We start from the raw sequence: 27,700 nt of genomic DNA, 5'->3' as shown, positions 1-27,700 counted from the left end.
TAACTTGTCTGTTCCCCTTCCCCCAATTCCCCAGCACTGTTCCCATCCCCCCAATTCCCCAATAAAAATCTTTAAAAAAAAAAAAGAAAGAAAAGAAATACAGGAATATAAAGTTGATTAAGTCTTCCTAGAAAGTAAAACAAACATACTAAGAGATAGAAAATATAGGAGAGAAAAGATAAGAACCTTGGAAACATTGGAGGACAATTCCAGGAGTTCAACATCAAAATAATAAAAGTTCCAAAAAGAAAAATAACAGAGGGAAATGGAAGGGAGGAAATCATCCGTGAACTAATTTGAAGAAATTTTCCAGAACAAAAGGACATGAGGTTGGGTCTACTAAGACCCAGCACTGTGGACAAAAATAAACCCACACCAAGGCAAATTAAAGAGAAGAGCCTAGAAAGTTCTAGAAAGAAAGAAAAAAAATGTACAAAGGACTAGATATCAGAAAGGCTTTGGATTTCTCAACAACAACACTAGAGGTTAAAAGCAATGCTTTCAAAACATTGAAGAAAGTTTACTTTCAACCTAGAATTTACATTCATTCAAGCTATCGATCAAGCAAAATGACAGAATATGTACGTTTTCAGACACATAAGATTTAAAAACGTTTACCTGCCAGAGTTTCTGGAAAACCTACTAGAGAAAGTGCTCCACCAAAACAGAAAGTAAACCAAGAAAGCAGAAAGCGTGGGATGCAGGACACAGGAGATCCACCACACGTGAGAAGGAAAGGGGGCTCCTTGGAAGATGATGAAGGGGGATACCAGGATGTCAGCTGTCCATCACATGTAGAAGGACACCAGTTCAGATCAGAGCCGTGTGACTAACTCAGGAGACACGTTGACAGCTGTCATCACCAAGATCCTTGATGTCAGTGTGCCGTCTTTGGAAGCTCAGGTCAGAATGTCTGGGTGAGCCTACAACTCTTACTTATACTTGTCTTGTCTTGTGGGGCAATGAGGCTACTGTTCTCCCCTCCATGCCCCGCTGCCTGCTCAGGAAACGTTCCACTTTGAACTGCTCCTGAGAGAAGGGATGGGAGTGAGCTCAGAAGCCGAGCACAGAGAAGCCCACTGCCCTGACCATATTGCATCCTGACGTCCATGGTCTGGTTGGTGCTGCAGCGCTTGTTTCAGCGAGCTCTGTGTTTGCAGGACTCCCTCCTGACCTTGTCCACTGCCACTCCCAGAAAAGTTTCTTGTAAACGCTCAGGGACGCCAAGGCCACATCAAGAACCAGAGGCTCTTTCAGCGTCTCTTCTCTCGGAAGTCTTCATGTATCAGAAGGCTGCCCTTTCCTTTCACAGTTAGGATTATGCTTGCTTCTCAGCATTGTTTGGGAATATACACATTTGTGGTACAACCATAAACAAAAGCAAGGGAAGGATTAGCCTAAAATCCGAGAGATTGATTTTCTGGGGTGGGGGTGGCAAAGAGGGAGTGGTTATGACCAAGAAAAAGGAACTCAGGGCCCTTCTAAGATAGTGGTCATGTTCTACTTCTTGTCCTGTGTGGTGGATACATGGGTGTTCATTTTATTATTTTTTTAAAAGAATATATGCATACTGTTTTCTTTTTTTACATATATTTTTATGTAGTCTGAATGCATGATACATTTTCAATATTAGTTTACATGCTTTAAATAGTATATTACATCAATAAGTCAACCAAAAAAACTCTATAACCATTTTAACAGATATTTAAAAGGTAGATTCAAAAATTAATAATGGTAGAATACCTCCTTAATTGATAAAAATTCCATTTCAAAAGAATAGCTAACCCTATACTTAGAGAAATGCAAGAAGAATTCCCATTAAAATTAGAAATGAAAATTCTGCTATTAATGCTGACATTTAACTTTGGTTTGCAAATTATTGCCAATGCAAAAGATGAGAAGAGAAAGGAGGAGGAAGATGAAGAGAAATAGAAGAAGAAAGAGCAGGAGAGAGGTAGAAGAGGAAGAGGGAAAATAATAATAAGGAAAAATATTGGGAAAGAATAAAGGAGAAGCCAAAATATCATTCTATTGTGAAACATTTGGAGAACATTAGAAAGAAGTGTAATTAAATTAAAGCTAAATAGCTCCATCAATAGCTTTTCTATATATGAAATGGGAGAAAAATCACATCGTCTATATAGGCAAAATGCATGAAAGAAAGAAATAAATTTATGACAAAATGAAAAGAACCTATGAGAAGAAAACTACGAAACTTAACTGAGAGGTATAAAAGAGGCCTTGATAAATCCCTTCACAAGTATACGTATATCAAATCATCATGTTATACACTTTAAATATATTATTTTATTTGTCAATTATACCTCAGTAAAGCTGAAAAAAACATAAGACCTTAATAAATGGAGAAACAAATCTTGTTTCTAGATCACCCCCTCAATATTTTATAAGGGTCATTAATTCTTTCCAACTTGATTATATGTTCTATCCCAATTAAAATATCAATGGATTTTTTTTCATTTTTGAAATAACTATTCTAAACCTCATCTGTAAGATAGCAGGCAAAAATACTTAAGAACCTTTGAAAAAAGAAGAGTGGCCAATAGGATGTATGGCAAAAACTTGTTCCTTTGCATAGTATGTATTCAATTACATAAATATTAAACTATATTACAAAGTTCCAAGGATTAAAAAACATTTACATAAATGTGAAACTATGTTATATAGCTACAATGGGTTTTTTTGTTTTGTTTTTGTTTTTTTAACAAAACTGTGATTCTGACACAAACATCAACAGGAAGCTCAAAGCAGTGGGAAGCAGCACTAACCAAATTGCCACCCCGTTTCTTTGCTCTTCACAGCAGAAATTCTCCAGAGTTGTTTGCACCATTGTCTCTATTTTCTTCCTTCCTACTCCAGTCAAGCTTCCGTCCTACTGCTCTACCGAAACAGCTCTGGTCAAGTCATGAGACCTTTAGATTGCCAAGTCCAGTGGGCCTAAATCTTCTTCCTTGATCTTCCTGAAACAGTAGACACCGTGGGTCACTTACTGCTCTTCGAGCACTACCTCCTCTTGGCTCTGGAGACACTGTCCCTGCCTGGCTCTCCTCCTTTGCCCCTCTGCCCCGTCCACTTACAGTCCTGTCTAGGTAACCTCATCTGGTAATGTGGCTCTAAATACCAACTCCAACCTCTAAGCTCAAGAATCATTGTCCAACCACCAATCTGACATCTCTGCTCAGCTAAGAGATGCTTCAAACTTGTCATGTCCAAACTACAACTCTTTTCCCAACCATTTCCCACAAAAAGTCAGCACAATAACTTTTCCTTCAGCCTCCCCATTCTTTCCTATTTTATTTAACAGTACCACCTTTCTCTACTCTGCTGACTAACCAAAAATCTAGGTGTTGTGCCGGATTCTCTCTTGCTTTCACTCTTACATCTAATTCATCAGCAAATTCAGGCAGCTTTCTCCCCAAAAGACTTCTCACATCAATCCTCCATGTCTTTTCACTGCCTGATAGCTCATTTCTTTTTAGTGCTAAATAATATTCCATTGTCTGGGTGAACCACAGTTTATCCATTCACTTACTAAAGAAAGAACATCTTGGATGCTTCCCAAGTTTGGACAATTATGAATAAAGCTGCTATAAACATCTGTGTGCAGGGTTTTGTGTGGATGTGTTTCCAATTCATTTGGGTAGATACCAATTGCTGGCTCATGTAGTGTGTCTAGTTTTGTAAGACACCGCCAAACTGTCTTCCAAAGGGACTGCACTAGTTGGCCTTTCCACCAGCAATGAATGAGAGTTCCTGTTGCTCCACATTCTTGTCAGCATTTGGTGTTGTCAGTGTTTTGGATTTTAGCTATTTGAATAGCATGTACTGGTGTCTCGTCATTTTAATTTGCAATTCCTTAATAACACATGATGTTGAAAATCTTTTCATGTGCTTATTTACCATCTGTATATCTTTGATGAGCTGTCTTTCAGATCTTTTGCCCAGTTTTAATTTAAGTTGTTCATTTTCTTATTGTTGAGTTTTAAAAGTTCTTTGTATCTTTTGGATAACACATCCTTTATCAGGTATGTGTTTTGCAAATATTTTCTCACAGTCTGTGCTTTGTCATAACTTACTTTTTAGTCAGAAAAAAAAGAGTTCTTCAGATTCAATATAACACACATCACCCAGGTGGGTGTCTCAGCACCTTAAACCCCTCCATCATCCAAGAATCCTGTGCTCTTCCTGGATCCCACGCTAGGATGTCCCTCACCTCCTCCCAGTGGCCTGGCTAACATCTTCCCTGCAGCTACTTCCCTGGCTAGCCTTCCTGAGCCCAGCCGTTCGCTCTCACTCCCTCGCCATCCATGCTCTTGAGATTTTCTGCCCCTTCTCCTAGGACAGAGGGTGCCATGTTCCAGGGATACTCCTAGGAGGGGACAGTGGACCAGGAATGGCATGGGACTCAGGCACCAGCCACTTGGGAGGGGAGTTTGGTTTGATCCTGAGAGGCAGAGGGAGCAAGATGACAGGATGAAGGGCCACAGCATTTGGAAGCAGCAAGTAGAGGCAGGTCTGGGGTGTGGTCCTCAGCCCAACTATTTGGGGCCCTGCCTCTAGAAGGTCAGAGCTCCCTCCCAGCACCCAGAATTCCAGTGCCTGCAGGTGACTGCCTGCTCTCTCCATTTGAAACGAGGGTGAATGAGAAGCAGATTGGTGAGGGGAAGGGGGCTTGAGGACTAGAGATGGGGACCCAGGAGTCCTGCTCTGCTCTGGTCCCACCCTCCTTCCCTCCTGCCACTGGCTCCTAGGATGAGGAGCTGGGGCAGGCTGAGAGGGGTTCCCTCCAATGCAGCGGTTCTCAACCTTTCACAGGGGTCGCCTAAGAGCATCGGAAAACACATATTTTCGATGGTCTTAGGAACCGAGACACCGCTCCTCTATCTGTCTCCAGGCCCACATGCAGATATGCCCACATATGAGTACCCGGCGACCCCTGTGAAAGGGTCGTTCGACCCCCAAAGGGGTCACGACCCACAGGTTGAGAACCGCTGCTCCAGTGAGTCTCTGTGTTTCATCTCTTTGGGTCTTTAGTTCTTGGGGATTAGGGGTGCATAGGGCAAGGGTCAGGGCAGTCTGCTGCACACTTTACTTGGTAATTAAAAAACAAACAAACAATGCTTTAATCTTTTGACAAGGACAGCTGTTCTCAAATGTCTATTTTGTTGGTCTCTATCTCTTTGTTTCTGCAGCCCTTAGACTTCACTCAACTTTACTGTTTTTCCAGTGTATCAGGTGCCTCATTTGCAAAGTGAGGATAAGAATAGTCCTTCCTTCACAGAGTTACCGGGAACACCACATGAGTTAGTATATACGAAGTGCTTTGAGCACATAGAAATGGCACACAAAAATAGTATGGATGTGTTTACTACTATATTCCTACGGTGTTAGCGTTCCAGGAGTGACAAAGCCCCTGGAAGGAACGGAAGAGGTGGATAAGTTTGGGAGCAGTGAACAGAAGAGACTGGTGGGGGGTAGGGGTACCAGGAGTGGGGTAGGGACAAGGAAGAGATGAAAGCGGCTAGGACAGCAGGTTCCTATCAGGGATGGCCTACAAGGTGTGCTCTGGCCAGCAGGTAAAGGTAATGAGGTTGTGGCTGGTAAGAACTGTGATGCCATCTGCAAGGTTGATCTGTTTAAGTTTTATAGGGCAGAGTAGGCCCCAGGGAAAAGTGTCCTGGTTCTCACATCCCTGTGAGAAAGCACACTCCCTGCTTAGAACAGAGGTCCCCTACTCTGCCTCTCCCACCTTGCCGCAGACCCCTGGACCCCTGGGTAGGGCAATAGGTCAGTGGCTATCCTGGGGCCCCTGCTCCAAGCCCCTCCTCCCACGCAAACACCAGTAGGAGCAAACCTCAGCTGGGCTTTGGCTCTTGACAGCCTGAAGCGCCTGGGGAACTCAGCTGTTTCCACAGCAGGGGAGAGGAGACTGCTGTCCTGAGAAGCTTCTGCTGTGACCCTCCGCCCTCCCTAGTAACGTTCCCATCCCTCAGGTGCTTGGAGGACAAGGAGCAGCTGAGGGGTCTGTGGGGCTGAGAGAGGATGACAACAGAGCTAGCACGGGCAGCATCCACGTGAGGCCTGGCCAGGGCGTCAGTGGGGGAAGGCACGCCCCTCTCCCTCGACCACCAGAAGGGAAGCCAGCAGCGCCAACACAGGTCAGGCTCCCCCGGCTCACCTGTGCACACCTCCCTCCTCCCTGCAGCCAAGGGCTGGGAAAGAACCTCACAGCAATCTCTGGTCTTCATCTCAACCCTCCTCCCAGTTTCCTGAGACCTTTGTTATGTAAATGGCAGAATTACTAAATGACAAAGTTGATGCTGGGGACACTCCTGGACCTCACTTACCAGAGGGCCTGGGCTGGGCAGGGAATGAAGGAGAAGGGGACATGTTCTATGCCTGAGGCTGCTGAAGAGAAGCGAGGAACCCTCTGCAGGCCCTCAGGTTTTTTTCTCTCTCCCTCACCACCCCTTCCTGCCCTCTTTCCTGGGCGGTGAGTGGGAAGGTTGCCATCCGGAATGCAGGCTGTGGGTACAAGGAGCACCTCACTCCCACCACAGGTGTAGCCTCTGATTGGGTTGCCTGTAGAAGAGGGACTGGAGGAACCCCTTTGTAAAACCTTTCCAGGAAGAAGAGCATGGATGAAAGGGGCAAACTGGAAATACTACAGCTTCAGGCGACTGGAACCAATTGCCTGAAACACATCCTGTGTTTTACAAGGAGAAATAACTCTGTCCCGGAGTCTGAAATCCTAATAATGGGTCTGAACCAGCCTTACTCGGGAACCTGGAGGCCTGTAGTCCAGTCCTGTCTGGGGCAGAGCTGTGAAGAATGTCCCAACCCTTCTCTCAGGGCTAGGCCACTACTGATAGGAGGGTGACGTCATGTCTGCGAGGGCAAAAACAGGAAAAGATTGGAGGGCGGGGACCACCGGGAGATTCAGGGCAGGCAGGAGCTCAGGAGATGCTAAGGGAACCCAGAGGCGGCCATTGAGAAGCTGAGATGAGGAGAGACTGCTTAACGGGCACCCTGGGCAAAGTGTGTTTTTCCCTGAGGGACCAGACTCTGCCAAGCAAAGGAAAGTGGGTGGGCTGCTCCTACCCAAGCCCTCACAGCCGGGGGGAGGGGGGGCATGGAGGCAGGGTAGAGAATGACATACTGTGAGAGCTCAAAAACTACTGACTCATTGAATGAATGCAGGGGAGGGGATAATGGTGTATCCTCTAGTCTAGAGCCATGCTGCTCACAGTGTGCTCCAGGGACCAGCTCCTCTTCCCAGTATCTCCTCGCAACGCCCCCTCCCCCTCCAAGCCTTCCGGCCTTGAACCCAGTGCTGACTGAACAGGCTCATTCAGAGAAGGGAGCCCAGACAAGGGGGTGGAGGCAGACCTTAGAGCAGGGTTTCTTGATCCTTGGAGGTGGATCAAGACCCCTTCTGAGAGTCTGCTGGAAGTTCTGTTCCCTCTGCCCATAAAAAAGGATAGACAGGGCCGGCCGAGTGGCGCAGTGGTTAAGAGCTGGCTTGGGATGCCAGAGGGCCCCGGTTCGGATCCCACATATGAGGGCCAGTGACACTGCCCTCTACAGCTAAGATGCTGAACAACAGCTCAACCTGGAGCTGGGCTGCCGTGAGTCGCCAGCGATGGGGTAGGCTGCAGCCCCTGTGGCAGTGGGTTGCCATGGGCTACCGTGTGTAGCCAGCACCCAGCGTGAGCAGCCAGCAGCCGCCGTGAATGGCCGTCCAGAAGCCGGCGACTGATCTGCCTCGCCCGGGAAGAGAGCAATGATGGTGCCAACTTGGGCCAGTGAAGCAATGTCCTTCACAACTAGACTGAAGAACAAAAGGACAGTAACTTGTCTGTTCCCATCCCCCAATTCCCCAATTTAAAAAATAAAAAAAAATGACACACAATCTTGCACACATGGCAGGAGCTCATAGAACCTCTAGAGCCCATCCACGAACCCCAGCCCACAAAATCATCTTTCTCCTTCTATCTTGATACTGCTCAAGTATCTACTCCTCCGTGCCCCACGCCAGAGCCCCGGGGGCTGAGGCACAACCCCTGCCCTGGGGAGCTTCAGGCCAGGCTCAGAGGCAAACAGCAGGGGACTCAAAGCCAAAGTCAGGTGATCCTGTGGAGTTCCCCGGGGGGGTGGGGCTCATTTCCAATCTGGGGAGGCAGCCTTGGAATCATGGCAAGCCCACAGGCTCTGGAGTTGGCCAGATTCTTCAGCTGTGCAGCAGGGATCCTCACCTCCTGGGGATGGTGTGAGACAATGTTGATGGTGTTCAGCCTGGAGCTGAGTAAGGCTCATGCCACAAATACACCCTCTAGCTATGGAGAAGGTGAGCATCCTTACCAGCTGTGGAAAGTTGAATAATGGCCCTGGATTGCCTAATCTGTGTGAATATGTTACCTAATCTGTGTGAATATGTTGCCTAAAGGTATTTGCGGATGTGACTAGTTAAGGGTTTAGAGGTGGGGAGATTATTGTGGATTATCTGGGTGGGCCCAACGTAATCACAAGAGTCCTTTTAAGAGGGAGGCAGGAGTGTCAGACTCAGAGCAGATGTGAAAATGGAAGCAGAGGTCAGAAAGAGAGAGATTTGAAGATGCAGCCCTGCTGGCTCTGAAGACAGAGGAAGGGGCCAGGGGCCAAAGCATTCAGGTGGCTTGTAGAAGCTGGAAAAGGTGAAATAAAGGATTCTCTTCCTCTAAAGCCTCCAGAAGTAGCAACACAGCCTGGAGGACCTATTTCAGCCTTCCCACCTCCACAGCTGTAAGATGATAAATTTGTGTTGTTTTAAGCTTCTAAGTTTATGGTAATTTGTTACAGCAGCAACAGGAAACTGACACACTAGGCCTTGCCAATGGAGGCCAGAGCCTGCTGGGGAGAAGCTGTGGAACAGGAGGAAGACGGGAGGAAACTTTTGCAACCTGGCAATGAGAGAGGTAGGAGAGGCCAGCACAGTGTTCAACCCATGACCTCACCCTTGGCCAGCCACAGCTGCCCTGGCATCCAGACGCCTGTCAGCACTGGGTTACATGCCTCACTGGGCCAGAAAGGCATCCATGTGTAGCCAGGGGGTGTGGCAAAGAAGGCTGGTGCCAGGGGACGGAGCCCAATCAGCCCCAGGGCTAGAGGCCACACAAGTGGAGGGAGGATGCCAGCTGAGGCTGGCCAGGTGCCATGTCACCCAGGGCCCCTGCCAGCTCAGTCCTGCTCTACCTCTCTCCTGATGGGCAGGAAGCACTCCCTTCCTCTCTTCTTCCCTCTCCAACCCTGGGCTCTCCCCTGGGACAGTGAGAAGAGTAGGTACTTGGGGGCTAAAGAGTGAATGATGAGGTCACAATCTTGGCTCAGTGGCTGAATAGCTGGGCAATCTTGGGCAAATCATTTTGCATCTCTGAGCCTGTTTTCTTCTCTGGAAATGAGAATGATAATAGTCTCCACTATATATATATACACACACATATGTACATATATACATTTATAATATATCTCCTAGTGGTTCTGCTTCTCTGGAGAACCCAGACTAATACAGGGCGTCAGAAGTTCAGCGTTGGTTAAGGTCAGCATGCATCCTATTCAGTATCCTGGTGGAGATGTGGAGTAAGCGGGACGACGAGATCACAAGACAGTGAGAGTAGATTAGATCTTTGAACTGAATCTGAGTCCTCCGAATCTCGGTCCTTGACCCAGTTGAAGCCGGCTTTCTCCTCACACCACTGCTGAAATGGAATCCTTTCCTGCTTCTTCTCGCCAGAATAGGGCTCCAGCTTTGTGTCCTTCCTGGAGAGCTCTCCTGTCTTTGGCTGCTTTAGAATTCCTAAATCCCCTCCCCTCCAGCTCTGTGGGTCTCAGACAGAGGGGAAGTCAGGCCCCCCACCTCCCCGTGAGCAAAGGAGGCGGGACAACGAGAGCTGGGCTGGAAGGGGAGGGTTTGGCTTTGTCTCCCTTGACCCACAGCGGCTGCTCCGGGTCTCCCAACAGGCCTCCCCGCCCCCTCATGCCGGGTTTTCCCTTGGGGGCTTGGACACTTCATACCCACCAGCAGGTGGAGTGCAATGGACGCGGGAGGATATCCAGGAACAGGCCCAGCCTCCTAACCCGGTCCACCTCTTACCAGCTGGTGGCTTGGGAAGTCACTTTGTCTCTCTGAGCCTCATTTTCCCGTCCGTAAGAAAGGCATACGTCCTACTGTCTCAGAGGGTTGCTGAGGCTAATCCACATCTACCACCGTGACTGGTGCTGAGTAGTACAGGAGGGCTGAAAGCAGGTCTTTTAGACTCCTCTCCCCACCTCCAGCCAGCCTCTCTCCTTTCTGAGAGATTACATTATTTTACCCCCATGCTCCTCCTGTCCTTCAGAAGCCATATTTTACTATGGGCTTGGGCAACCAGGGAATGGTTGTCAAGGGCAGGGCTTTCCGAAAGGCTGTCTGTTGCCTAGGAAACTGCCCCATTCTGATTCCCTGGGGTCCTACAGGTCGCTGGGTCCTGGCGCCACCTGCTGGATTCAGCACCACACTGCTCCCAAAGCACACCGACCTGGGAGTCCCGCCTCCCGGAGCAGGGGAACACCTTCTGCCCAGCCCCTCTTCTCCTCCCAGCATCTCCACCGTAAAAACGATCCTTCCTCTTTTTTTTTGTCCCTAGGTGTTCCCAGAGACCAGAGGCATGGCAAGGAGTTGGAAGCACCACGGACCACGGGGAGGGGTGGGAGCAACGTCCTTCCCCACAGAAGGACCGAGGACAGGGGGTGCAGGACTCCTGGTAGTGTGGCGTCTGAAGGAAGTCCTTAATTGATTTCCTGAAGCACGGAATCCGCAGTGCAGACACACATCTTGTTCCTCACTGGCCCACTTTCCACAGGGAAGAAGCAGTGGGGAGGAAGAGGTTCAAGTTGGGGGTGGGAGAGTGGCGTGTGGGGGTCACACCAAGGTCCTTATGCAAATCCCCCCCCTGGCTTCCTCCTCCCTCCTTCCCACTCTGCCCGCGGTGGTGCCCCTACTCATGACTTCCCTTTCTTTGGGGAGAGCCTTCCCGCCCACCTTGACAGCTTGTCAGATGAACCCCTTGTCACCTCAGATCATCCTGCCTCCAAGGGAACCCCAGGGGGAAAGCAGAAAGCTGCTGTGCTATGGTAGCCCAGGTCTCCTGCGTGGGATTGCTGCTGAGGCTCCCTGAGCTCGGCCTGCCCCGAAAGGTGAAAGGGTGAAGTGGAGCAGCTGATGTGTGGGGTCAAAATACATCAGGAAGCTGTTGGAATGCCAGGGGCGGGGCATTGGGGGGCATTCTTCTCTTTCCCCAGTTAAAACCACAAGTAGAGAGGGCTGGCCGAGTGGCTCAGTTGGTTGTTGGCTTAAAAGCACGAGCTCTGAGCAACAGGGCCGCCGGTTCGATTCCCACATGGGCCAGTGACACTGTGCTGAGCTGAGCTGTTGCTGAGCTGCCAACAGGTGGCAGGATGGCTCAGCTGGTGTAACAACAAGATTGCCTGTTTGATGGTGGGCTATGCCCACCCGCAACTAAGACTGAACTTGGCACCTTGAGCTGAGCTGCCGCCCGGATGGCCAAGTGGATAGAGCGTGCGCTCTTAACAAGGCTGCTGGTTTGGATCCCACATGGGATGGTGGCTACGCCCTAAGACTGAATACAGCACCTTGAGTTTAGAGGCCACAGGAAGCCAGATGGTGACTGGCGCCCTCCACAACAAAGATCGAAGAACAACAACTTGGTTGGTCCCCTTCCCTAATTCCCCAACACTGTTCCCCTCCCCCAATTCCCCAATAAAATCTTTAAAAAAAAAAAAGAAAAAAAAGACCACAAGTAGAGAAACGGAGGCACACGGAGAGGGAAAGTCTGGCCTCTTTATCCCAGACTAATGCTGCACTGCAGCGTGTTACCCACAAGCCTCTTCCCTGACTCTAGCTGGGCCAAAGGTGTAGCTGACTTGGGAGCCAGGTACCCAGAGGCTGTTGTAACCAATGGGCTTAAGAGGGAGTGGAGCAGGAGGCTGGGGACCAGTCTCTTAGGTCCCTGATCCTGCCAGTCCCTCTCCTGCACTGAGCTGGAAGGAATGGAAAGGAGGAGCCTGTGGAGGTGACCTGTGCACCCTGCAGGTGAGGCGCTGTATCCTGAGAACAGTAAGTGTGGGGTCCGGGATTGTGGGACTGGACCCTAGAAGAGGTTGCAGGGAGCTGCATGCTTTGAGCCTGGCACTACCCTCTGACCAGGTGCGCTGCCTCCAAACTCTCCTCCGCTGAAGGCAGAAGGGCGGCTGGGAGAGGGGTGGGGTAAGGTGAATAGAGTTGGCCCCCCAATCCCCTAATAAGGGGGTGGTCTATGTGTAAAGCAGGAGTGGACCCAGAGAAGCTGGGGTTGGGGTCTGGCCCTTAGGAGGCAGAAGGGACCCTGAAGGGACAAAAAGCTCAGGGTAAGGGTGCAGGGAGAACCTGCCTATACCCCTCCCTTCTCCCACTGGCTCCCCCTTCCTCTCCAGACCTTACTCCTTGGTGTGAGAGGGGGTGGAGGAAGGGACTGAGGGCAGCTGAGTGGCACACAGCTGCGATGCTCACCCCTCCTTTCCTGGCTCGCTGCCCACTTCCTGATGGAATCACAGCCCTGAGCTACTACTTGGTCATGCCATCTGAGAGCCCCTGTTCTTGGCCTGTAGATGTCGGGGGGAAAGGTGAGGCCAGAGTCCAGGGCCGCCCACCTCGCCTCCATCTGCCCTCCAGGATGCACCAGCCATGACTCTCGCTTCAGCCACCTGTACTACCAGCCCAGGGAACTCTGGCCAGCAGCTGCTCCTGCTCCTGGAAGCCAAGTACATGACACTCTACTTGGCTTGTGGCTTTGCTGTGCTAGCGTGGAGAGCTAGTGAGAACAAGCTGAGCCACTTCCGGTGCCCACTCTGAGCCTGGGGCAGGCTGCGTGGGTGCTGGCATTGCTGCCGCCTGGGGCACAGACCAGCTGCACACCCTCTCCCTGGGTGGCTACACCTTTGCACAGATGCTGCTGCTCATGAGCCAGGACCTGGCATGCCACAGCAGTGTGGCTTGGATGGCATGATGCTGGGTGAGTGTGCCAGGGTGAGGGCGAGGAAGCAACTGGGCAACTCCAGGTGAACACCTTCTGCTGACCACAGGGTCTGTGACCTGCATCTGTCCTGAATGTGGCTCTGGGCTGCCTGATGTGGCCTTCCTACCCACAGCACCTGTCCTTTTGTCCTGCCTGGGCCTCCCCCACTGTGGCTGAATCGGTAAGAGTGAGCATGTTGTCCAAGTCCAACCTAGCATGCACTTATTTCCAGCTTCTAGTCCTCTGGGGAAGGGGAGGCCGACTAGGACACGATAAGACTAATTGACTGAGCACCTATAACCTTCCTTATGTTCTCTCACATAATCCCCTCAGTGAGCCATGAGGTAGATGCTATGTCACCTAAAACTCTTCTCAGGACACATGCTTCTTTGGAAAGTCTCAGAAATCATGTAATTGGATACACAAATTTCTTCTAAAACAGTGGTTCTCAAACTTTGGTATATATCAGAATCACCTTGGGGTTAGGTGGGGGGGTGGGGGTGGGGGTGTAGGGCAGAGTGACAATTCAGAGGCCCAGACCCCATCTTACTGCATTGAGCCTGGGCCTCTGGGTTCGTTTCAGCTCCCGAGGTAAATCTGATGCACACCAAAATTTGAGGATTCCTGTGTTTAATCTTGCACTAGAAGGGCCAAAGTCATGCTGGCATACCACAAGTTACTAGGACGCCATTGTTACAAGGTATTGGTCAGCTCTAATGGATCAATTAGGTCTAGTTCAAAAGGAAAATTCTCCCTTTGAAGCCCTCATATCCTTGATGCAGAGTGATGGCATTTCTCTAAAAACCCTTAGATCTTTTCCATCTTAATTGCTGGTCAAGCTGCTTCCTGTATGGTTTTGGTAAACCAATGTGCAAGACAAACTATGAAACGTGGCTTCATTTTGCTCCACCCCTCTCAACTTTTACCATCCCCTGGTATCTGGACATCCTTCTCCCACCAAGCTGGGTTACCTCAGACTCTAAAGTGCTCACCAAGGCCACAGAGTCCAGGGCACAAGGCCTCCAGGGACTCTCAGTGACCTAGTCATTTTGCAACAACTCCGGGAGCAGTTGTTGAATGAGCTCTGAACCCACCCAACAGTCCTGCCACCCAGCTGTTTCCTTCTCATCCCTGAAGATGCCACAAAGCTGGAAAATGGCACAGTGAACGGCTGGCCCCTTGGCTTGGAAGGGCCTGGGGGAAGGCAGGTAATGAATGACATGGCGTGCCAAGCGTAGGCTGAGGCAGTCCCTCCCTGCACTCAAGGGACTGTTTCCAGCTCCACCTTACCCACAAACGAGGACCCCCTGCACGCTCTGCGCGTTCCCACAAAGCATTCCAGGCCATCTTCCTTGCTCCCAATCCTGAGCGGTGTCTGTACCTCGATGGGACAGCTGTGTGATGACTACCCAACTACAACAGCAGAGGCAGAAGGCGGCAATGTGGATGTCCCAGGGCCCCAAACTTGGGATATGCAGCAGCCCACGTGTCACTGCTGTCACCAGGAGGGGGCTGAGGCTGGGAGGTGGGTCCTGAGCTGCTTATGAACAGTGGGAGCTAAGCCCCCTCTACCTGGTACCCACAGGAGAGTCTCAGCTGATGACACCAAGGCCCTGGGCCTTCAGGGCCACAGCCGTGCTAATTCCACCTGGGCCGGGCTGCACCGTTCAGCACTACAGGGCTGCGAAGGGAGTTTCTGGCAGCCGCCGATGAGGCCCCCAATGCCAGTCTTGTACAGCCTCGATGACCCCCTCTGTGATACTTCCTGCCTGCAGAAGCTGCTGGCCTGCTGGCAGCAGGTGGGCATGCCCGTGTGGGCACAGGCCTGGAAGACCTCCCGCCACATGTCCCACCTGCACCAGCGCAACTGGAAGTACCGCCACAGCTTAATCACCTTCCTGGGGAGGTGTCCCCACCCACCCATGGCCTGCCTCTGATGGGGCTCTGGGTTCCAGCTCACCACCAGGATTGGGGCCAGCTGCCCAGTGGACAAGGGACAGAGACAGGATGGCAGAGGCATTGCGACCTCCTGGTTTATTCAGATTATTCAATATACAATGACATAACTGTGACCCAAAGTGTGCAAAGTTAAAGCCTTCAACTGCAGCTGAGAGGAGAGGGCAGGCATGGTACACCTGGGGATGGTAGTAAGTCAGGAATGATGGGCTGCCTCCTCCCCAGGGCAGGGGACAGGGGAGTGGCCTGAGGAACGGGTAACCTAGGGCCAGGGGAAGGGGGCAGAGACCTCCCTCTGGCTTAGGTCAGAAGCCCAGAAGTGCCCCATGGCTGAGGGAGCAGCAGTCCAGGAAGGGGCCAGAGGCAGGGCCAGGAGAGCACCATTTCCAGGGGTCGGGGGTGGGGAAGGAGGTGCCCTACAGGAGAAGCCAAGGAGGAGCCGCCTGCCCCAGGGATGGGAGCCGGGCTGGAGCAGGCTGCAGCAAGAAAGACCTGAGGCAGGCACAGGGCCTGAGAGCCCAGGCTGGTGGGCTCAGGGGGGACTGAAGAAGGGGGATCCTGGGGGACTCCCAGGGCAGCCAGGCCCCAGGAGCAGTCCTGACTCTGCGGGGGATGCCCAGCGAGGGGCCGCAGACTCTCAAGGCCTCCTCTCTCTCTGGAAAGGAGCTGGGGAACCCGTAGTGCAAATCTATGGACCACTCAGTTATGGAGGGAGGCTGTGCCCAAAGGGGAACCCTGGGGCACATCCCCTCCGCCGCCTGGGCCTCCACCACCGTCCTCAGTATAGCCGCTTCTCGTAACTGTGGGGACAAGGCAAGAGGGCAACCGAGAGTGGGCATGTGGACCTTGCTCCCTTCCCAGACCCCCCTGCCCAGGCCCTGGGGTGCCAGGTGGCTCCCCAGATGCAGAGTGGCAGTGAACTGCGGGGGGGGGGGGAGGGAAAAGAGTAGGCCCTGTGCCTCTGCCCTCCTCAGGCCAAGGCTCCTGGAAGAATCAGGCCAGGGACAGCCATGCTCCTTTTGGCCATAGCCACCGCTGAGTGGACTGTCTTCAGTGCCAGGGTGGAGAGATAGCTCAGGAAGGCACGGCCCATCCTCACAGAGCAAGCTCAGACCAACAAGTTGAACCTCTGCTGCCCGTGTCTCCACCCCATCACGTACACACAGTGGCCTAGGCCTCCTGTGGTCCCTGGGTCCAGTCCAACACAGGGCAACCTCAGGCCTGTGGTCAGTGACATCTCTCTGTACCCCAGAAAGGGATGTTTCTGCTGGAGGAGGGGCCACTGAAGGCTGATCCCACCACAGTGCTAGTCCTAGATTCCATGTCCCATGATTACACCCTCAGCGCCACCCCCAATGCAGTGCCCCCCCACCCCCAGCTCAGGTCCCACCCAGACTGCCCCTGCTCTACTCTACACTTGGCCCGGGCAGCGCGGTTACTTACACGGCAGAAAGGTATAGCTACAGGAGGATGGGGCAGAAAGAGACACAGGTTAGATGCCCGCCTATGCCTGGGGGGACAGGCCCTCTCTACCGGGCAGGGCCGCATGCCTACAACTACTGCTGCCAACTAGCACTGCCCCCCCACCCATGGTCGCCCCAGCGCTGGCCCTGGCATCTGTCTCTCTGCCCCCAGCCTCCACCTGCCTGCCTGGAGCCACCACCAGCAAGAGCCCAGCAATGCCAGCCCCTGCCATTAGCCACCAAGCTTCTACACAAGCAAAGGCCTGGGAGCCTAGGAGGGGCTAGCGGCCGCATCTCCCGTGCCCTGCTCAGGGGGCGATGCCAGAGGGGAAGAGAGGGGCCTGCCTGCATAGGCGCCCAAAGACAATGTTCAAGGGTGGGCTGGGCCCTGTAGGAGAGGGTGACAGGGTCACTCTGCAGCAGTATCCATCCTTGGTGCCGATGGCCCGTGGGGTCCCTGAAATCTCAGCTCAGCCTCTGAACCACAGTCCCACCTGCCCAACCCAGTGCCAGCCAGCTAGGACAAGGAGGCCCCATACTTACGAGTGCAGGCCGTGGACACCACCCTCAATCTGAGCCGACATGGTCCGCTTCTCAAACTTGAGCTCTCCTGAGTACATCATGGACCTGCAGGCAGGTCGATGGAGCAGGTCAGGGCACCAAGGGCAGAGTGCGGGAGGAGTGGGGACGGGGGGAGCCAGGAGCCTTCCAGGTGCCCCCCGCCAGCTGCCCCCTCGTCACAGCACTCACCGCAGGACAGACAGGCTCCGGGCACCGATATCCTGGCAGCCATGCTGGACCCCTGCTATGAGGTAGGGCACGAACTTCTGAATGGAGCCTTTGTCCTGGATGGAGCCCGAGACACCCTGTGCGATCTTCACCTTATCACCCTCACTGCATGGAGGACCGGGAGACTGAGCCAGGCAGCCCACAGCTCAGAAGACCCCACCTCACCTCTCAAGGGCACCAGCAGAAGGAATACCACCCAGAAGGACCCCCAAAGCACCCACTCCCTGGTCTACAGCACAAAAAAGCATGGATTCTGAGTCAGGTGGCAGATACCGTCCCAAGTCTGCTAATGGTGCCCTCTTGTCTCAGTCTCCAGATGGAGACTGAGCACCATCTTAGGAAGTCAAAGGTGTGTATGGACCCTTGAAGGGTTGAGGGCTGATCTGCCTGGGGCCGGGCTCAGGGGCAGAGCACCTGAAATAGCGTTTCTGGCTGCTGCTGCTCTTCTCCATGGCATCCAAGGAGCCCATGCCCCGGTACTTCTTGAGCCTCACCCCATCCGAGAAGAAGTACTCACCGGGGGCCTCCGTGGTGGCGGCGAGCAGGGAGCCCATCATCACTGCAGTGGTGGAAGCGGGAATCAGTGCCTCTAGCTCATGGCCTTCCTACTGCCCCCAGCCAGCTTCCAGCCCCTCAGTGGCCTGCCCAGTCCCCCAGCAGTCCCCCTCACCAGTGGAAGCTCCAAGGGCCAGGGCCTTGACCACATGCCCCACGGTCTGGATGCCACCATCGGCGATGACCGGCACCCCAAAGCGCCGGGCGTACTCAGCCACCTTGTACACTGCAGTGCCCTGCGGCCGACCACAGGCCATCACTGCAGGGGGGGCACACAAAACGGAGGTGTCAACAGCAACCTAGGGGCCAGGGACAGGCTCCTTTCTCCTTGTGCCCTACCTCCACTCAGGGGAAGGGACAGGGCTGCATGATGTTTCTGAGGCACAAGATATGTGGCAGCAAATAACACTAGGGTGAATGTCATTCCAGGGACCCAGACCAGCCCACTCTGACAGCACTATGGGGAATTCTGATGCGGGGTGCAGGGGTTAGTACTGGCCTTCAGAGTATTACACCCCCAGACCGGTGCCCTCAGGCCTGGTCCCAGACTCACCTCTCTCCATGTACAAGTTTCCCTTCGAGGCTTTCATTTGCAAGGCCTGTTACTAGGGTTAGGTACGCGTGGCCTCCTTTGGGATATTGGTTTGCGTTTCTTTAAGTCTAACTGTCCAAGGTCCGTAAGTGTTAGGCTTTAAGCGGGAACTCTAAGGACCCAGCACTTATCTAGGGATGGATGCAAGGCTGGATCAAGTTGGGAAGGAGCCTTCTCCGGAAGTGTCTATTGTTTGTTTGGCCCCTATTGCATCCCAATTAATATTTGTAAAGGGACTGAGAAAAGGCCCATGTTTCATCACGGTAGTCAGCTAAGGTAATGAGTAGACACTTAAAAGCAGAGGCTGTGAAGACCCAATGGGGAGATGTTCTGGGCAGGGAGGTATTCTGAGCAAATGACCCTCATGAGAGGGGCCAGATCCATGCCCCAGACCAAGCCAGGACCCATCAGTCAGACACCAGCATTCAGGGAGCACCCCTCAACCACATGGGAACACACGGCATGGTCTCACTCTCCCCCTCTTCGTGTTCGGGAACCCACTGCGACTCAGTGGAACCCCTCCCCAACTATTCAGCACATGGTGATAAGGTGTATAGCCTTCGACATTCAAGGACATGCTGTCTCCATGTCTTAAGTGTCTGCTTTGTCACAAAGCTAATCCAGACCCTGAGCTGCCTTCCAACAAGCACCTCAGAGAAGCAGGCACACCAGCCTTGGGCCTTCAGCTTGGGCCTCCTTGACCAGAATCTGAGAAGCAGGCTGGTGCATACCCAGAACTCTCGGTAGCCTCATCTTACGCCTGCTTCCCCGCAAGTCAGTGGGCCAGACAGGCAGAGTCTGAGCCCGGGTCACCCCTGAACCCACCATCCCGGAAAGAAAGAGCACTCAGCATGCATCTGTGGAACAAGAGTGCGGCACAGGGGGCCTGTGGAGGGCCAGCGGGGTGTTCTACGTGGAAGTCACTCTTCTTACTGACACCCACCTTCTTGGGTGATGCAGATGGAGCCGCAGCCCATGCCCACACGCAGCCCGTCCACACCAGCATCGATCAGATTCTTGGCCTGAGCTGCTGTCACCACTGTGGGAGGAGGTCAGGGAAAGAGGCACAGTGTGAGGATGGGGTGCCCTGCCCTGCACTGGGGCTCCCTGGGACCCCAGTCCAGCCACCCTCCCAGCTACAGTGACCAAAGCCTATTTATTCAGCTCCCTGCCCCTCATGCAGGGGCAAAGCCATCACCTCAGGATGCTAAAGGACAGGAAGTTGCACAGTGAAGGGGCAAGGGCGGGCGGGGAGTGGAAATGACTTCCCACTTACCATTCCCCCCAACCACCTGAAGATGGGGGTACTTCTGCTTGATATAGTGCACCATGGCGATCTGATACACAGAGTTCCCTTGGGATGAGTCCTGTGACAAGGGGGACGGGAAAGCTTAGGTTACGATGGCTGAGGGTCCTCCCTTAAGTGGACAAACTCCTGAACTAATATGAAAAATGTTATGAGGGTGCTTTGTTTTTTTCTAAGAAGACAATTGATAGCTCCTAGCCGATTCTCAAAGGGGCCTGCTTTCCCCAAAAGGTTAAGCACCATTAATGTATACTTTCAGAGCAGACAAAGCCCTTTTATACCCACGGATAGAATGATCCTCACAGTTGCCTGGGGCCTATCCTGTTCCCACCAAATCACTAACCAAGTGAAAGTACTTAACCTACTCAGCCTTGGTTTCTTCATCTGACAAGGGGCCTGGTAATTGTACCTCAGAGGGCTGTTGGGAGGATTAAATGAGTTCATCAACCTAAAGGTCTGAGTGTAGGGCCTGGCAAGTGGAATGCCCCCATGAATGTGAGCTATAACCATTAGGGTCCACTTATGAGCATGCTCAGAAGGCCCTCAGAAGGGCCCACAGTTGGTCTGAGCTGTCAGAGTACCACTGACCCTCCTCTAATCCTGATTCCAGGCTTAGTTAGAGGCGAGCCTGGGGTTCCTAAGCCTCTACTCTCCTGAACCACCCCGGCCCCAGGGAAGCGCCCGTACCAGCACTATGACATCAGCGCCTGCCTGGGTGAGCAGGTCCAGGCGATATTTGTCGTCCTCTCGGGTGCCCACGGCTGCCCCACACAGCAGCTGCTTGTGGGAATCCTTGGAGGCCAGAGGGTAGTCCCGGTTCTTCTTCAGGTCAGTGCGGGCAATGATGGCCACTAGCTCATCGCGATTATTGACAATGGGCAGCTTCCCTGATGAGGAATGCAGAGGTAAGATGAAGGAGCAGCCTCTGGGGCCTAGGGGGGTGGGGAGAGTGAGGATGCAAATGGACCACATCAGAGAGTCCACTGAAGTACCCAAAGTAGCCACTAGGTGACAGCACCCACCTAGGAAGCGCTCCCAGGGACCAGGGCCTCTTCCCAAGGAACAGGAAGCAAAGAAATCTTGTAGCCAAGAGGGTTCCTGGAGCCCTTCCTGCCCTGTGGCCTGGCCAGGCTGGGGTGGGCAGTTCCCGAGCACTGGCAGCCTTTCACCTGCTGGGCCACAGGACACAGTGGTCGAAAAATTCTAGCCAGGGCACAAATGTGAGGCTGTCCTGCAGGGAGGCCCCTGTGCCCTGCCGAATACCATCCCCAGAGAACAATCCAGTTCTGGGTGGGCCAGGGAAGCATGTTCCAGTGTCTCCCACAGGGACCTAATGAATATTTATATCAACAGCCCCAATGTCAAGTACATTTAACTGCAGGACCTCTGAGTTTTTAATAAGCTCAAGTACAATTCTTTATGCAAGATGGCGGATCCAGAAAAGAGCAATTTTTCAGACTTGTAAGACCATAGGGCCCTTTTTCCATGATGAACATTTCACAGGACTAGTTTTTTGGGGGAAACCTACTGTGAAGATGCTGAAAAAGGGACTGGTTTTCCTAAGCCAGGAAAAGGCCCTCAGGAATTATGCTCCAGCCTGGGGTTATTCAAAAGGCCCAGGCTGGTTGCTGGGACAACCTGCAGGGCTCGAAGGAATGGGGGAGCTGGGGTACAGGGAGCCAGGCTGGCGCGGTCTTGAGTGTTCTGCCTATTCCTCGGTACCTTTTTTGCTGTGCTGCAGGATCTCATTTGCCTCTTTCAATGTCACACCTGCTGGAGCCACCACCAGCTCATTCCGTGGCGTCATCACCTGTGGGAGCCAGGAACATTTGCCTGCAGGTTGGCAGGTGAGAGAGAAGGGAGCCAGACCTCCCTCTGGCCCTGGTCACAGGCACCAGCCTGAGGCCCTAGGGTGTGGGGTTCTCTCTCTGCCAGCCACGCTTTCCCCGCCCTTGGAGGTACCTCACTGAGGAGGGTGGTGTGGTCCTTCTCGGCAAGAAAGTCGATGTCTCGGGAGGTGACGATGCCCACCAGCTTGCTGCCCATGGTGCCCGTCTCAGTGATGGGGATGCCAGAGAAGCCATGCCGAATCTTGGCCTCCAGCACATCCCCCACAGTGTGTGAGGGGCTCAGCACCACGGGGTCCGTAATGAAGCCCTGTTCAAATTTCTGTGGGCAGAGACAGGGAAGGAAAAGGCTGGAAGAAAGCCAGACATGGTGTACAGCCTGGCCACAGGGAGCAGAGGATGTCCTGGCCGTGCCACAGAGGAGCCAGGGCCCACATGGGGTGAGGAGCCAGTGGGAAAACGAGGGCTGGGCCCTGCGCCCTCACTGTGGAGAACGGCAATCAACAAGACCCCATAGCAATCAGCCAGGGAACGACCCAGCCTGCAGGGCTGGCGAAGGAGGCTAGGAGAGTCTGTGCGGTGGGGGCGGCCAGGTGGCATCTTCTTTCTGGGGACGGGCCTGGTACTTGCCTTGACTTTCCGCACCTCGTTGGCCTGGAACTCTGGGGTGCAGTTGTGGTGAATGAAACCAATACCGCCCATCAGCTGGGGTGGAAGGGAAGTGTGGTCAGAGCCAGGAGGCCAACCCTCCTCACTCTGCAAACCCCTCTTCTGATACCAATTCCTCCCGACGCCATTTAGTCCCCTTCCCAGGTGCCCGACTCACAGCCATCGCGATGGCCATGTCAGCCTCTGTCACAGTGTCCATGGGGGAGGAGATCAGTGGTGTCTTCAGCGTAATCTTCCGAGTCAGAGCTGAAGTCAGGTCCTAAGGAGGGAGGCACAGTCTACGTGAAGAGTGTTATTATTCACGCAAACATTTACTGAGCTTCTACATGCACCAGGGCAGGTCTGGGGATATAGCAGTGAACAACAGATGAGGCCCCTGCTATCGCTCCTGGAGCTTAAATTCTACCTGGAAAGAAAGAGGGCAAACACGAAACACGTGTACAAAATGATCAGTCAGGATGAAGGCTCCAAAGAAAGCAATAAGGCAAAGTGACCACTGGAAGAAGGATGTGGTGGTCAGGGAGGCCTCTTTCTTGGGAGGTGACAAGTAGAAACTAATCAAGTCAAAGTCTGAGGGACTGTTGCTCCAGGCAGAGGGAGCTGTGTGTAAAACCTGCCTCTGATTCCATGTTTTCCTGAGATGTATTTAAGGAAGAAAAAGGCTGGTGGAGTAGAGGGAAGGGAGAGAGGCAGGGGTTGAGGGGGGAGGGGCAGGCAGAAAGGGACAAGGAAGTGTAGCTTTGAAAACCAGGGGGAGGAGCTTAGATTGGACTCTGAGATGAGAAGCCACTGGAGGGTCTCAGGCAGAGGAGAGACATGATCTGGTTTACGTTTTTGTTTTTTTTTAATTTTATTGGGGAATTGTGGAAGGGGAACAGCCAAGTTGTTGTCCTTCAATCTTAGTTGTGGAGGGCACAGCTAGCTCAGCTCCAAGTCCAATCGCCATCTGGCTGCCCGTCAGCAGCTCAGGGCAGCTCAGCTCAAGATGCCAAGGTGCCGTGTTCAATCTTAGTTGTGGGGGTGCGCAGGGGGGGTGCGTAGCCCACCATCCCATGTGGGAGCCGAACTGGTAACCTTGTTTTTAGGAGCATGTGCTCTTACCATCTGAGCCATCCTGCCACCTGTTGGCAGCTCAGTGGCAGCTCAGCTTGGGCGCAGCTCACTGGCCCATGTGGAAATCGAACCAGCGACCCTGTTGCTCAGAACTCGCACTTTTAACCAACTGAGCCACACGGCCGCCCTGGTTTATGTTTTAAAGATGTTATCCAGGCTCCATCCTATGTGGAGAATGGGTTCTAGGTGAAAAGGCCTGAGGCAGGGGGACCCCCAACGAGGCTGCTGACAGGTTCAGGTGGGAGATGCTGGTAACTGGAAGGGCGAAGGCTTGGGAAGGAGTGATTAGACATCCAGGAAAGTAGGTGACTAAGGGTCTGCAGCTCAAGGGAGAGGCCAAGACTGCAAGTATACATTTGGGAGGCATCTGCCTACAAAGCGTAGGTAGGGCCAGATCATAGACCTCTAAAATTCAGGCCAACAGCTACGGATCCCAGCCCCCCAAACACTCAGACACTGACTTTGTTATAATTTTTCGAGAGTCACAAGCCCCGAAGTCTATCTACAGACCCTGGTTCAGAACCTTTCCCCACAGTCTAGAAAGCTCCCCTTTCTCCTTTCCCATCATAACCGGAGAAGAACCACAGCCTTCCTTACAGAGGCCACAGGACTTCAGGAAGACCCTTGAATGGCCAGGAGGGGTCTTTTCTATCCCTTTCTTCCCAGCACTCTGCCTGGGGGCTGGCACAAAACCAGGGTGCTTGGTAAACTTTGTTAAACTGAACAGCTGAACCAAGAAGGCTTCCTGGTTGCTGTCATAAGGGAAATATCCTGAATAACCCAAATTTCCCCTAAAAATCTGTCTGGGTCAGCACTGGGTATACATGAGGGAGCTGGACGTACACTTCCCTAATGTATACACTCAGGCCCCCTGGCCTTTCATGAGTATCAGACCTGAATAAATATAAATGATAACGGCAACAGAAGAGGAACCATTTTTGTAATGTGTATGAATTCATTATAGCATAATCTAACTTTTCCATGAAATGACTTACACCCATTAGCACTACCCACTGGCTTCTGCGAGTTCGTCATATGTTGATTAGTAAAGGACATTGTTCATTCACTTGGCTCATTGCTGAGCCCTTCCGGTAAGCAAGGCACTGTGTTTCCTTGTATTTGTCCAAAAATCTAACGTCTCCAAACCAGTTCTTGTATATTTAGATCCATGAACAAACCTGTCCACTTCATTCAAAGTCTCCATAATTTTACTGGCTTCTATCATGTCCTGGGTCAGCATTTCAGATAAAACCCAAGCCTTCTGGTCTGCTGTAATTAAGGCAAGCCACATATACACGCCCCCTCTCAGGGTCTTCTGAACTTCACTGCAGGCTCTGTCAGTGACAGAGAGCCCTCTGGCCCTGGGCCAGGCCCATCACTCAGGATACCCCTGAATCCCCACAGCTGCCTCTGCCCCATTAGTCATAACCCATTGCACTGTGCCAGCTTCTATGGCAGCAATAAAAGCTAGATCCACCACAGCTCTTGAACAGGAAGTCAACCTCTTCCACCACATACACAGCCCCTCTCCCCCTGGTTAGCAGAAGAGGTACTCACCACCTCATCAGCGATGAAGTCTATGAATCCTGGGAGAATCAGAAAGTCGCTGTGAAGAGATAAAAGTGAGTGTTACTGGGTGGAGAGGGGTACCGCAAATGGGTAGGGCCTGCGGTGCCAGGGGAGGCCGCTTGGGGGTCGGGAGGGGCAGACACTGGAGCCCTCGGATCCCTGCTGCCCCTTCAGGGCGGAACCACCCTTGTGCTCCCCACTAGCATCTTACTGATTCCAGTTCACGAGTTAGAACCAAAGGGCATGGAAGGTCTGGAGACCTGGGGCGCCACCAAGGCAGTTGGCCCCAAATGTCCATTGTCTTCAGGGCTCAGAGTTCGTCAAGGTACATAGAAGTTCCCATAAAGCCACACACAGCAGATACAGTGCCTGCCCTTGAAAACCTGTCTTGATACAGGGAGGCAATGAGTTGACATGGGATGAACCTGAGAACAGTTTAGAAGTGCAGCATGATATGAGCACCACACAGCACAGGACAAGCTGCACACAGCCAAGTGCCGGGGCTGCTCGGTCACACAGGGTTTTCAGAAAAGCGCAGGACTCCAGGGGGCTGAGCTTGGGTGGGGCACATTCTGACAGACCAGGCATCAGTAAATATCTGCCCAGCTGGACTGCAGCAGCCAATAGACATGGCCTGGGATGGGAAAGGGGAGAAAGGGGCCTTACCATTAGGCCAGGACCATGGGGCCCCCGACAAAGCATGGCAGCTGCCCAACACTAAGATGGGCCATGGTCACGGCAAACCCCAGAAGGGGTCTGGCAGGCCTGCATGGGTATGGCAAGGCAGTGCCAAAGCCCAGTTACCTTCCCGCCGCACTCCCCCCACCTCTGGCCCCTGACAGGCTTAATCTGCCTGAAATCATAGGGCTGTGACAGACACACCCAAGAGTAAATGCCCCACGCTTCAGGAACACTCCCAACCAGGCTAAGCAAAGCAGCAGGCACCCCAGCACAGGAAGGAAAAGCTACAGGGTGGATGGGAGGGGTGGGGTCTTTAACCTGCCCCAAGGCCAAGAGCAAGGCTTAGACATTTCCCTAGGGAGTTTCCTTGGCAGACTCCAGTGAAAAATACATCAAAGAGATACTCTCTTCCCTCTCCTCATCAAAGAATGCCGAACAAACAGTCTTAACTGCCCCTGCCCTATGACAGCCTTTCTTCTGTAAAGAGGACTCTGTGGCTCACTTAGAGGCCAGAGAAGACATACTGGAGTCTGGGTCCCTTGGCAATTTCTACGCATTATATACACCGCTCACCTGGCCCGCACCTCAGCTATGGGGCAGGCAGGAGACTATATATACTGGTGTCTAGGGAAACGGCCTGCCCAGTAGGAGTGCTTACAGGCAAGGGCAGGGACTGGCAGGAGACAGGGCAGGGGTGCTCCTGGCTCGCCAGCATCCCCACTCCACCCCAGTCCCAGGTTCTGATGCTCCTTCCTGGCATGGACACAGTCCTGCAGCCAGGAGGACAGCTAGTGCCAGGCCTGCAGCGGGCAGGACAACTAGCCCAGGGCCCTTGGAAGAGCAAACTAAGCCAGAAGCAAACAGATAGGTCTTGATCTCCAAAATCCCACGTAGGGTGGGCTTGGGGGTGGCAGTCACAAAATACTCATGTCCAAGGGGTTACTAGTGCTAACCTGTGGGCAGGCAGAGGCACAAGCAGAAAGAGGACTGGACCTTGGAAAAAGGAGCCATCCTAACTGCCCAGCTGGGCCTCTCCTGGGGGCAACACCCAAACAGCTGTCTCAGCTGGGCTCCAGGACCCCTCTGTCCTCCTAGTGACGCTGGGAGAGGGTATCCTGGACCAAGGTCTAGGAAAAGTCTCCATAACTCCCACATCTCGTGTTCCCACACGCCCCAAGGCCCCTTCACGCGGCCAAGATGCCCATGAGAGGGGGAAGGGGGCAGGCCGGACCCGGATCTAGCAAGAAACGGGGTATGGCACCGAGGGCCGCGATGTTGCTGTGCCACGTCCGTCTGCTCTCGGCACGGGCCGCCTTCCTTCCCTTGCTCAGCCCTCCCCACCCCCCTCCCCGCCCAAGTCGCTCGAATCCGGCCTGAGAACGCGGGTGTCACCCACCGGGGAGCGGTGCACGTGCAGGGCCCGAGTCGGGGGATCCCGGCGCGCTGGTGCGCGCGCCCAGGTGGGGCCGAGGCCCCCCGCGCTTACTTGTAGGTGAGGCCGTCGGCATTGGCGAAGAGCTGCTGCGCGGTGAGCCCATCCTCGGGCACGTAGCCGGTGCCGCCGCTGATCAGGTAGTCCGCCATGCTGCTGGGAGACACCGCGACCCGACATAAACACCCGCGCGGGCCGCCCCGCCGCTGCTGCTGCCGCCGCTACTGCTGCTGCTGACGCCGCGGCCACGCTGCTATCGCGGGCCAGGCGGGCCGGGGGCGGGGGCTGCGGCAGCGGCGGGGCGGGCCCAGGGAGCCGCCCTCTCCTCCCGCCCCTCCCCCGGGAGTCCGCCGCCTCCTCCCCGCGCCTCACAAAGGGCCCCGCAGAGTCCGGCCCAGCCACCTCCGCCGCGCGCACGCCCAGGGCGGTCTGCAGTGGCACATGGCACAGTGGCCTCGCTGGCCCGGGCGGGGGAGGGGGCGCGGGTCCAGTGGGGGAGGGGCTGAGCCAGGCCTGGACACGCCCCTCTGCTGCTCCTCGTCCCGCCTTCTAGGCCCCCCACAGTAAGCTCCCCCCAACCCGGGGTCTCGACCTCTGCCTGGGCCATCCCAGGACACCTGGC

At 53.5% G+C, this 27,700-nt stretch overlaps 1 protein-coding gene across 9 annotated transcripts in view; it reads right to left on the bottom strand.

Annotated features, from left to right (window-relative positions):
* Positions 1 to 1,744: 1,744 nt before the first annotated feature.
* IMPDH1 (inosine monophosphate dehydrogenase 1) overlaps positions 1,745 to 27,700 on the bottom strand; it is a 29,902-nt gene continuing 3,946 nt past the window's right edge. The window contains exons 2-16 of one of the 9 annotated variants that reach the window (XM_019646156.1): positions 27,133 to 27,234; positions 24,954 to 25,002; positions 22,441 to 22,542; positions 22,245 to 22,319; positions 21,730 to 21,936; positions 21,490 to 21,577; positions 20,455 to 20,654; positions 19,738 to 19,828; positions 19,405 to 19,500; positions 17,985 to 18,128; positions 17,729 to 17,873; positions 17,276 to 17,419; positions 17,069 to 17,152; positions 16,506 to 16,522; positions 2,927 to 2,978 (exon numbers count right to left, since the gene is read on the bottom strand). In XM_019646156.1, coding sequence (XP_019501701.1) covers positions 2,977 to 2,978; positions 16,506 to 16,522; positions 17,069 to 17,152; positions 17,276 to 17,419; positions 17,729 to 17,873; positions 17,985 to 18,128; positions 19,405 to 19,500; positions 19,738 to 19,828; positions 20,455 to 20,654; positions 21,490 to 21,577; positions 21,730 to 21,936; positions 22,245 to 22,319; positions 22,441 to 22,542; positions 24,954 to 25,002; positions 27,133 to 27,234 — 1,546 coding nt within the window. In that variant the 3' untranslated portion in view covers positions 2,927 to 2,976. Of the gene's footprint in view, positions 2,979 to 10,705; positions 10,886 to 15,114; positions 15,863 to 16,505; positions 16,523 to 17,068; positions 17,153 to 17,275; positions 17,420 to 17,728; positions 17,874 to 17,984; positions 18,129 to 19,404; positions 19,501 to 19,737; positions 19,829 to 20,454; positions 20,655 to 21,489; positions 21,578 to 21,729; positions 21,937 to 22,244; positions 22,320 to 22,440; positions 22,543 to 24,953; positions 25,003 to 27,132; positions 27,297 to 27,700 lie in introns of those variants that run through there. The other 8 variants (XM_019646153.1, XM_019646148.1, XM_019646149.1 and 5 more) reach the window with 8 other exon arrangements.

Source organism: Hipposideros armiger, unplaced genomic scaffold (genome assembly GCF_001890085.2).
Source record: "Hipposideros armiger isolate ML-2016 unplaced genomic scaffold, ASM189008v1 scaffold_97, whole genome shotgun sequence".
Classification (NCBI taxonomy): Eukaryota; Metazoa; Chordata; class Mammalia; order Chiroptera; family Hipposideridae; genus Hipposideros; species Hipposideros armiger.
The sequence above is the reverse complement of the archived record's forward strand: the minus strand, read 5'-3'. Positions and strand labels throughout refer to the sequence as shown.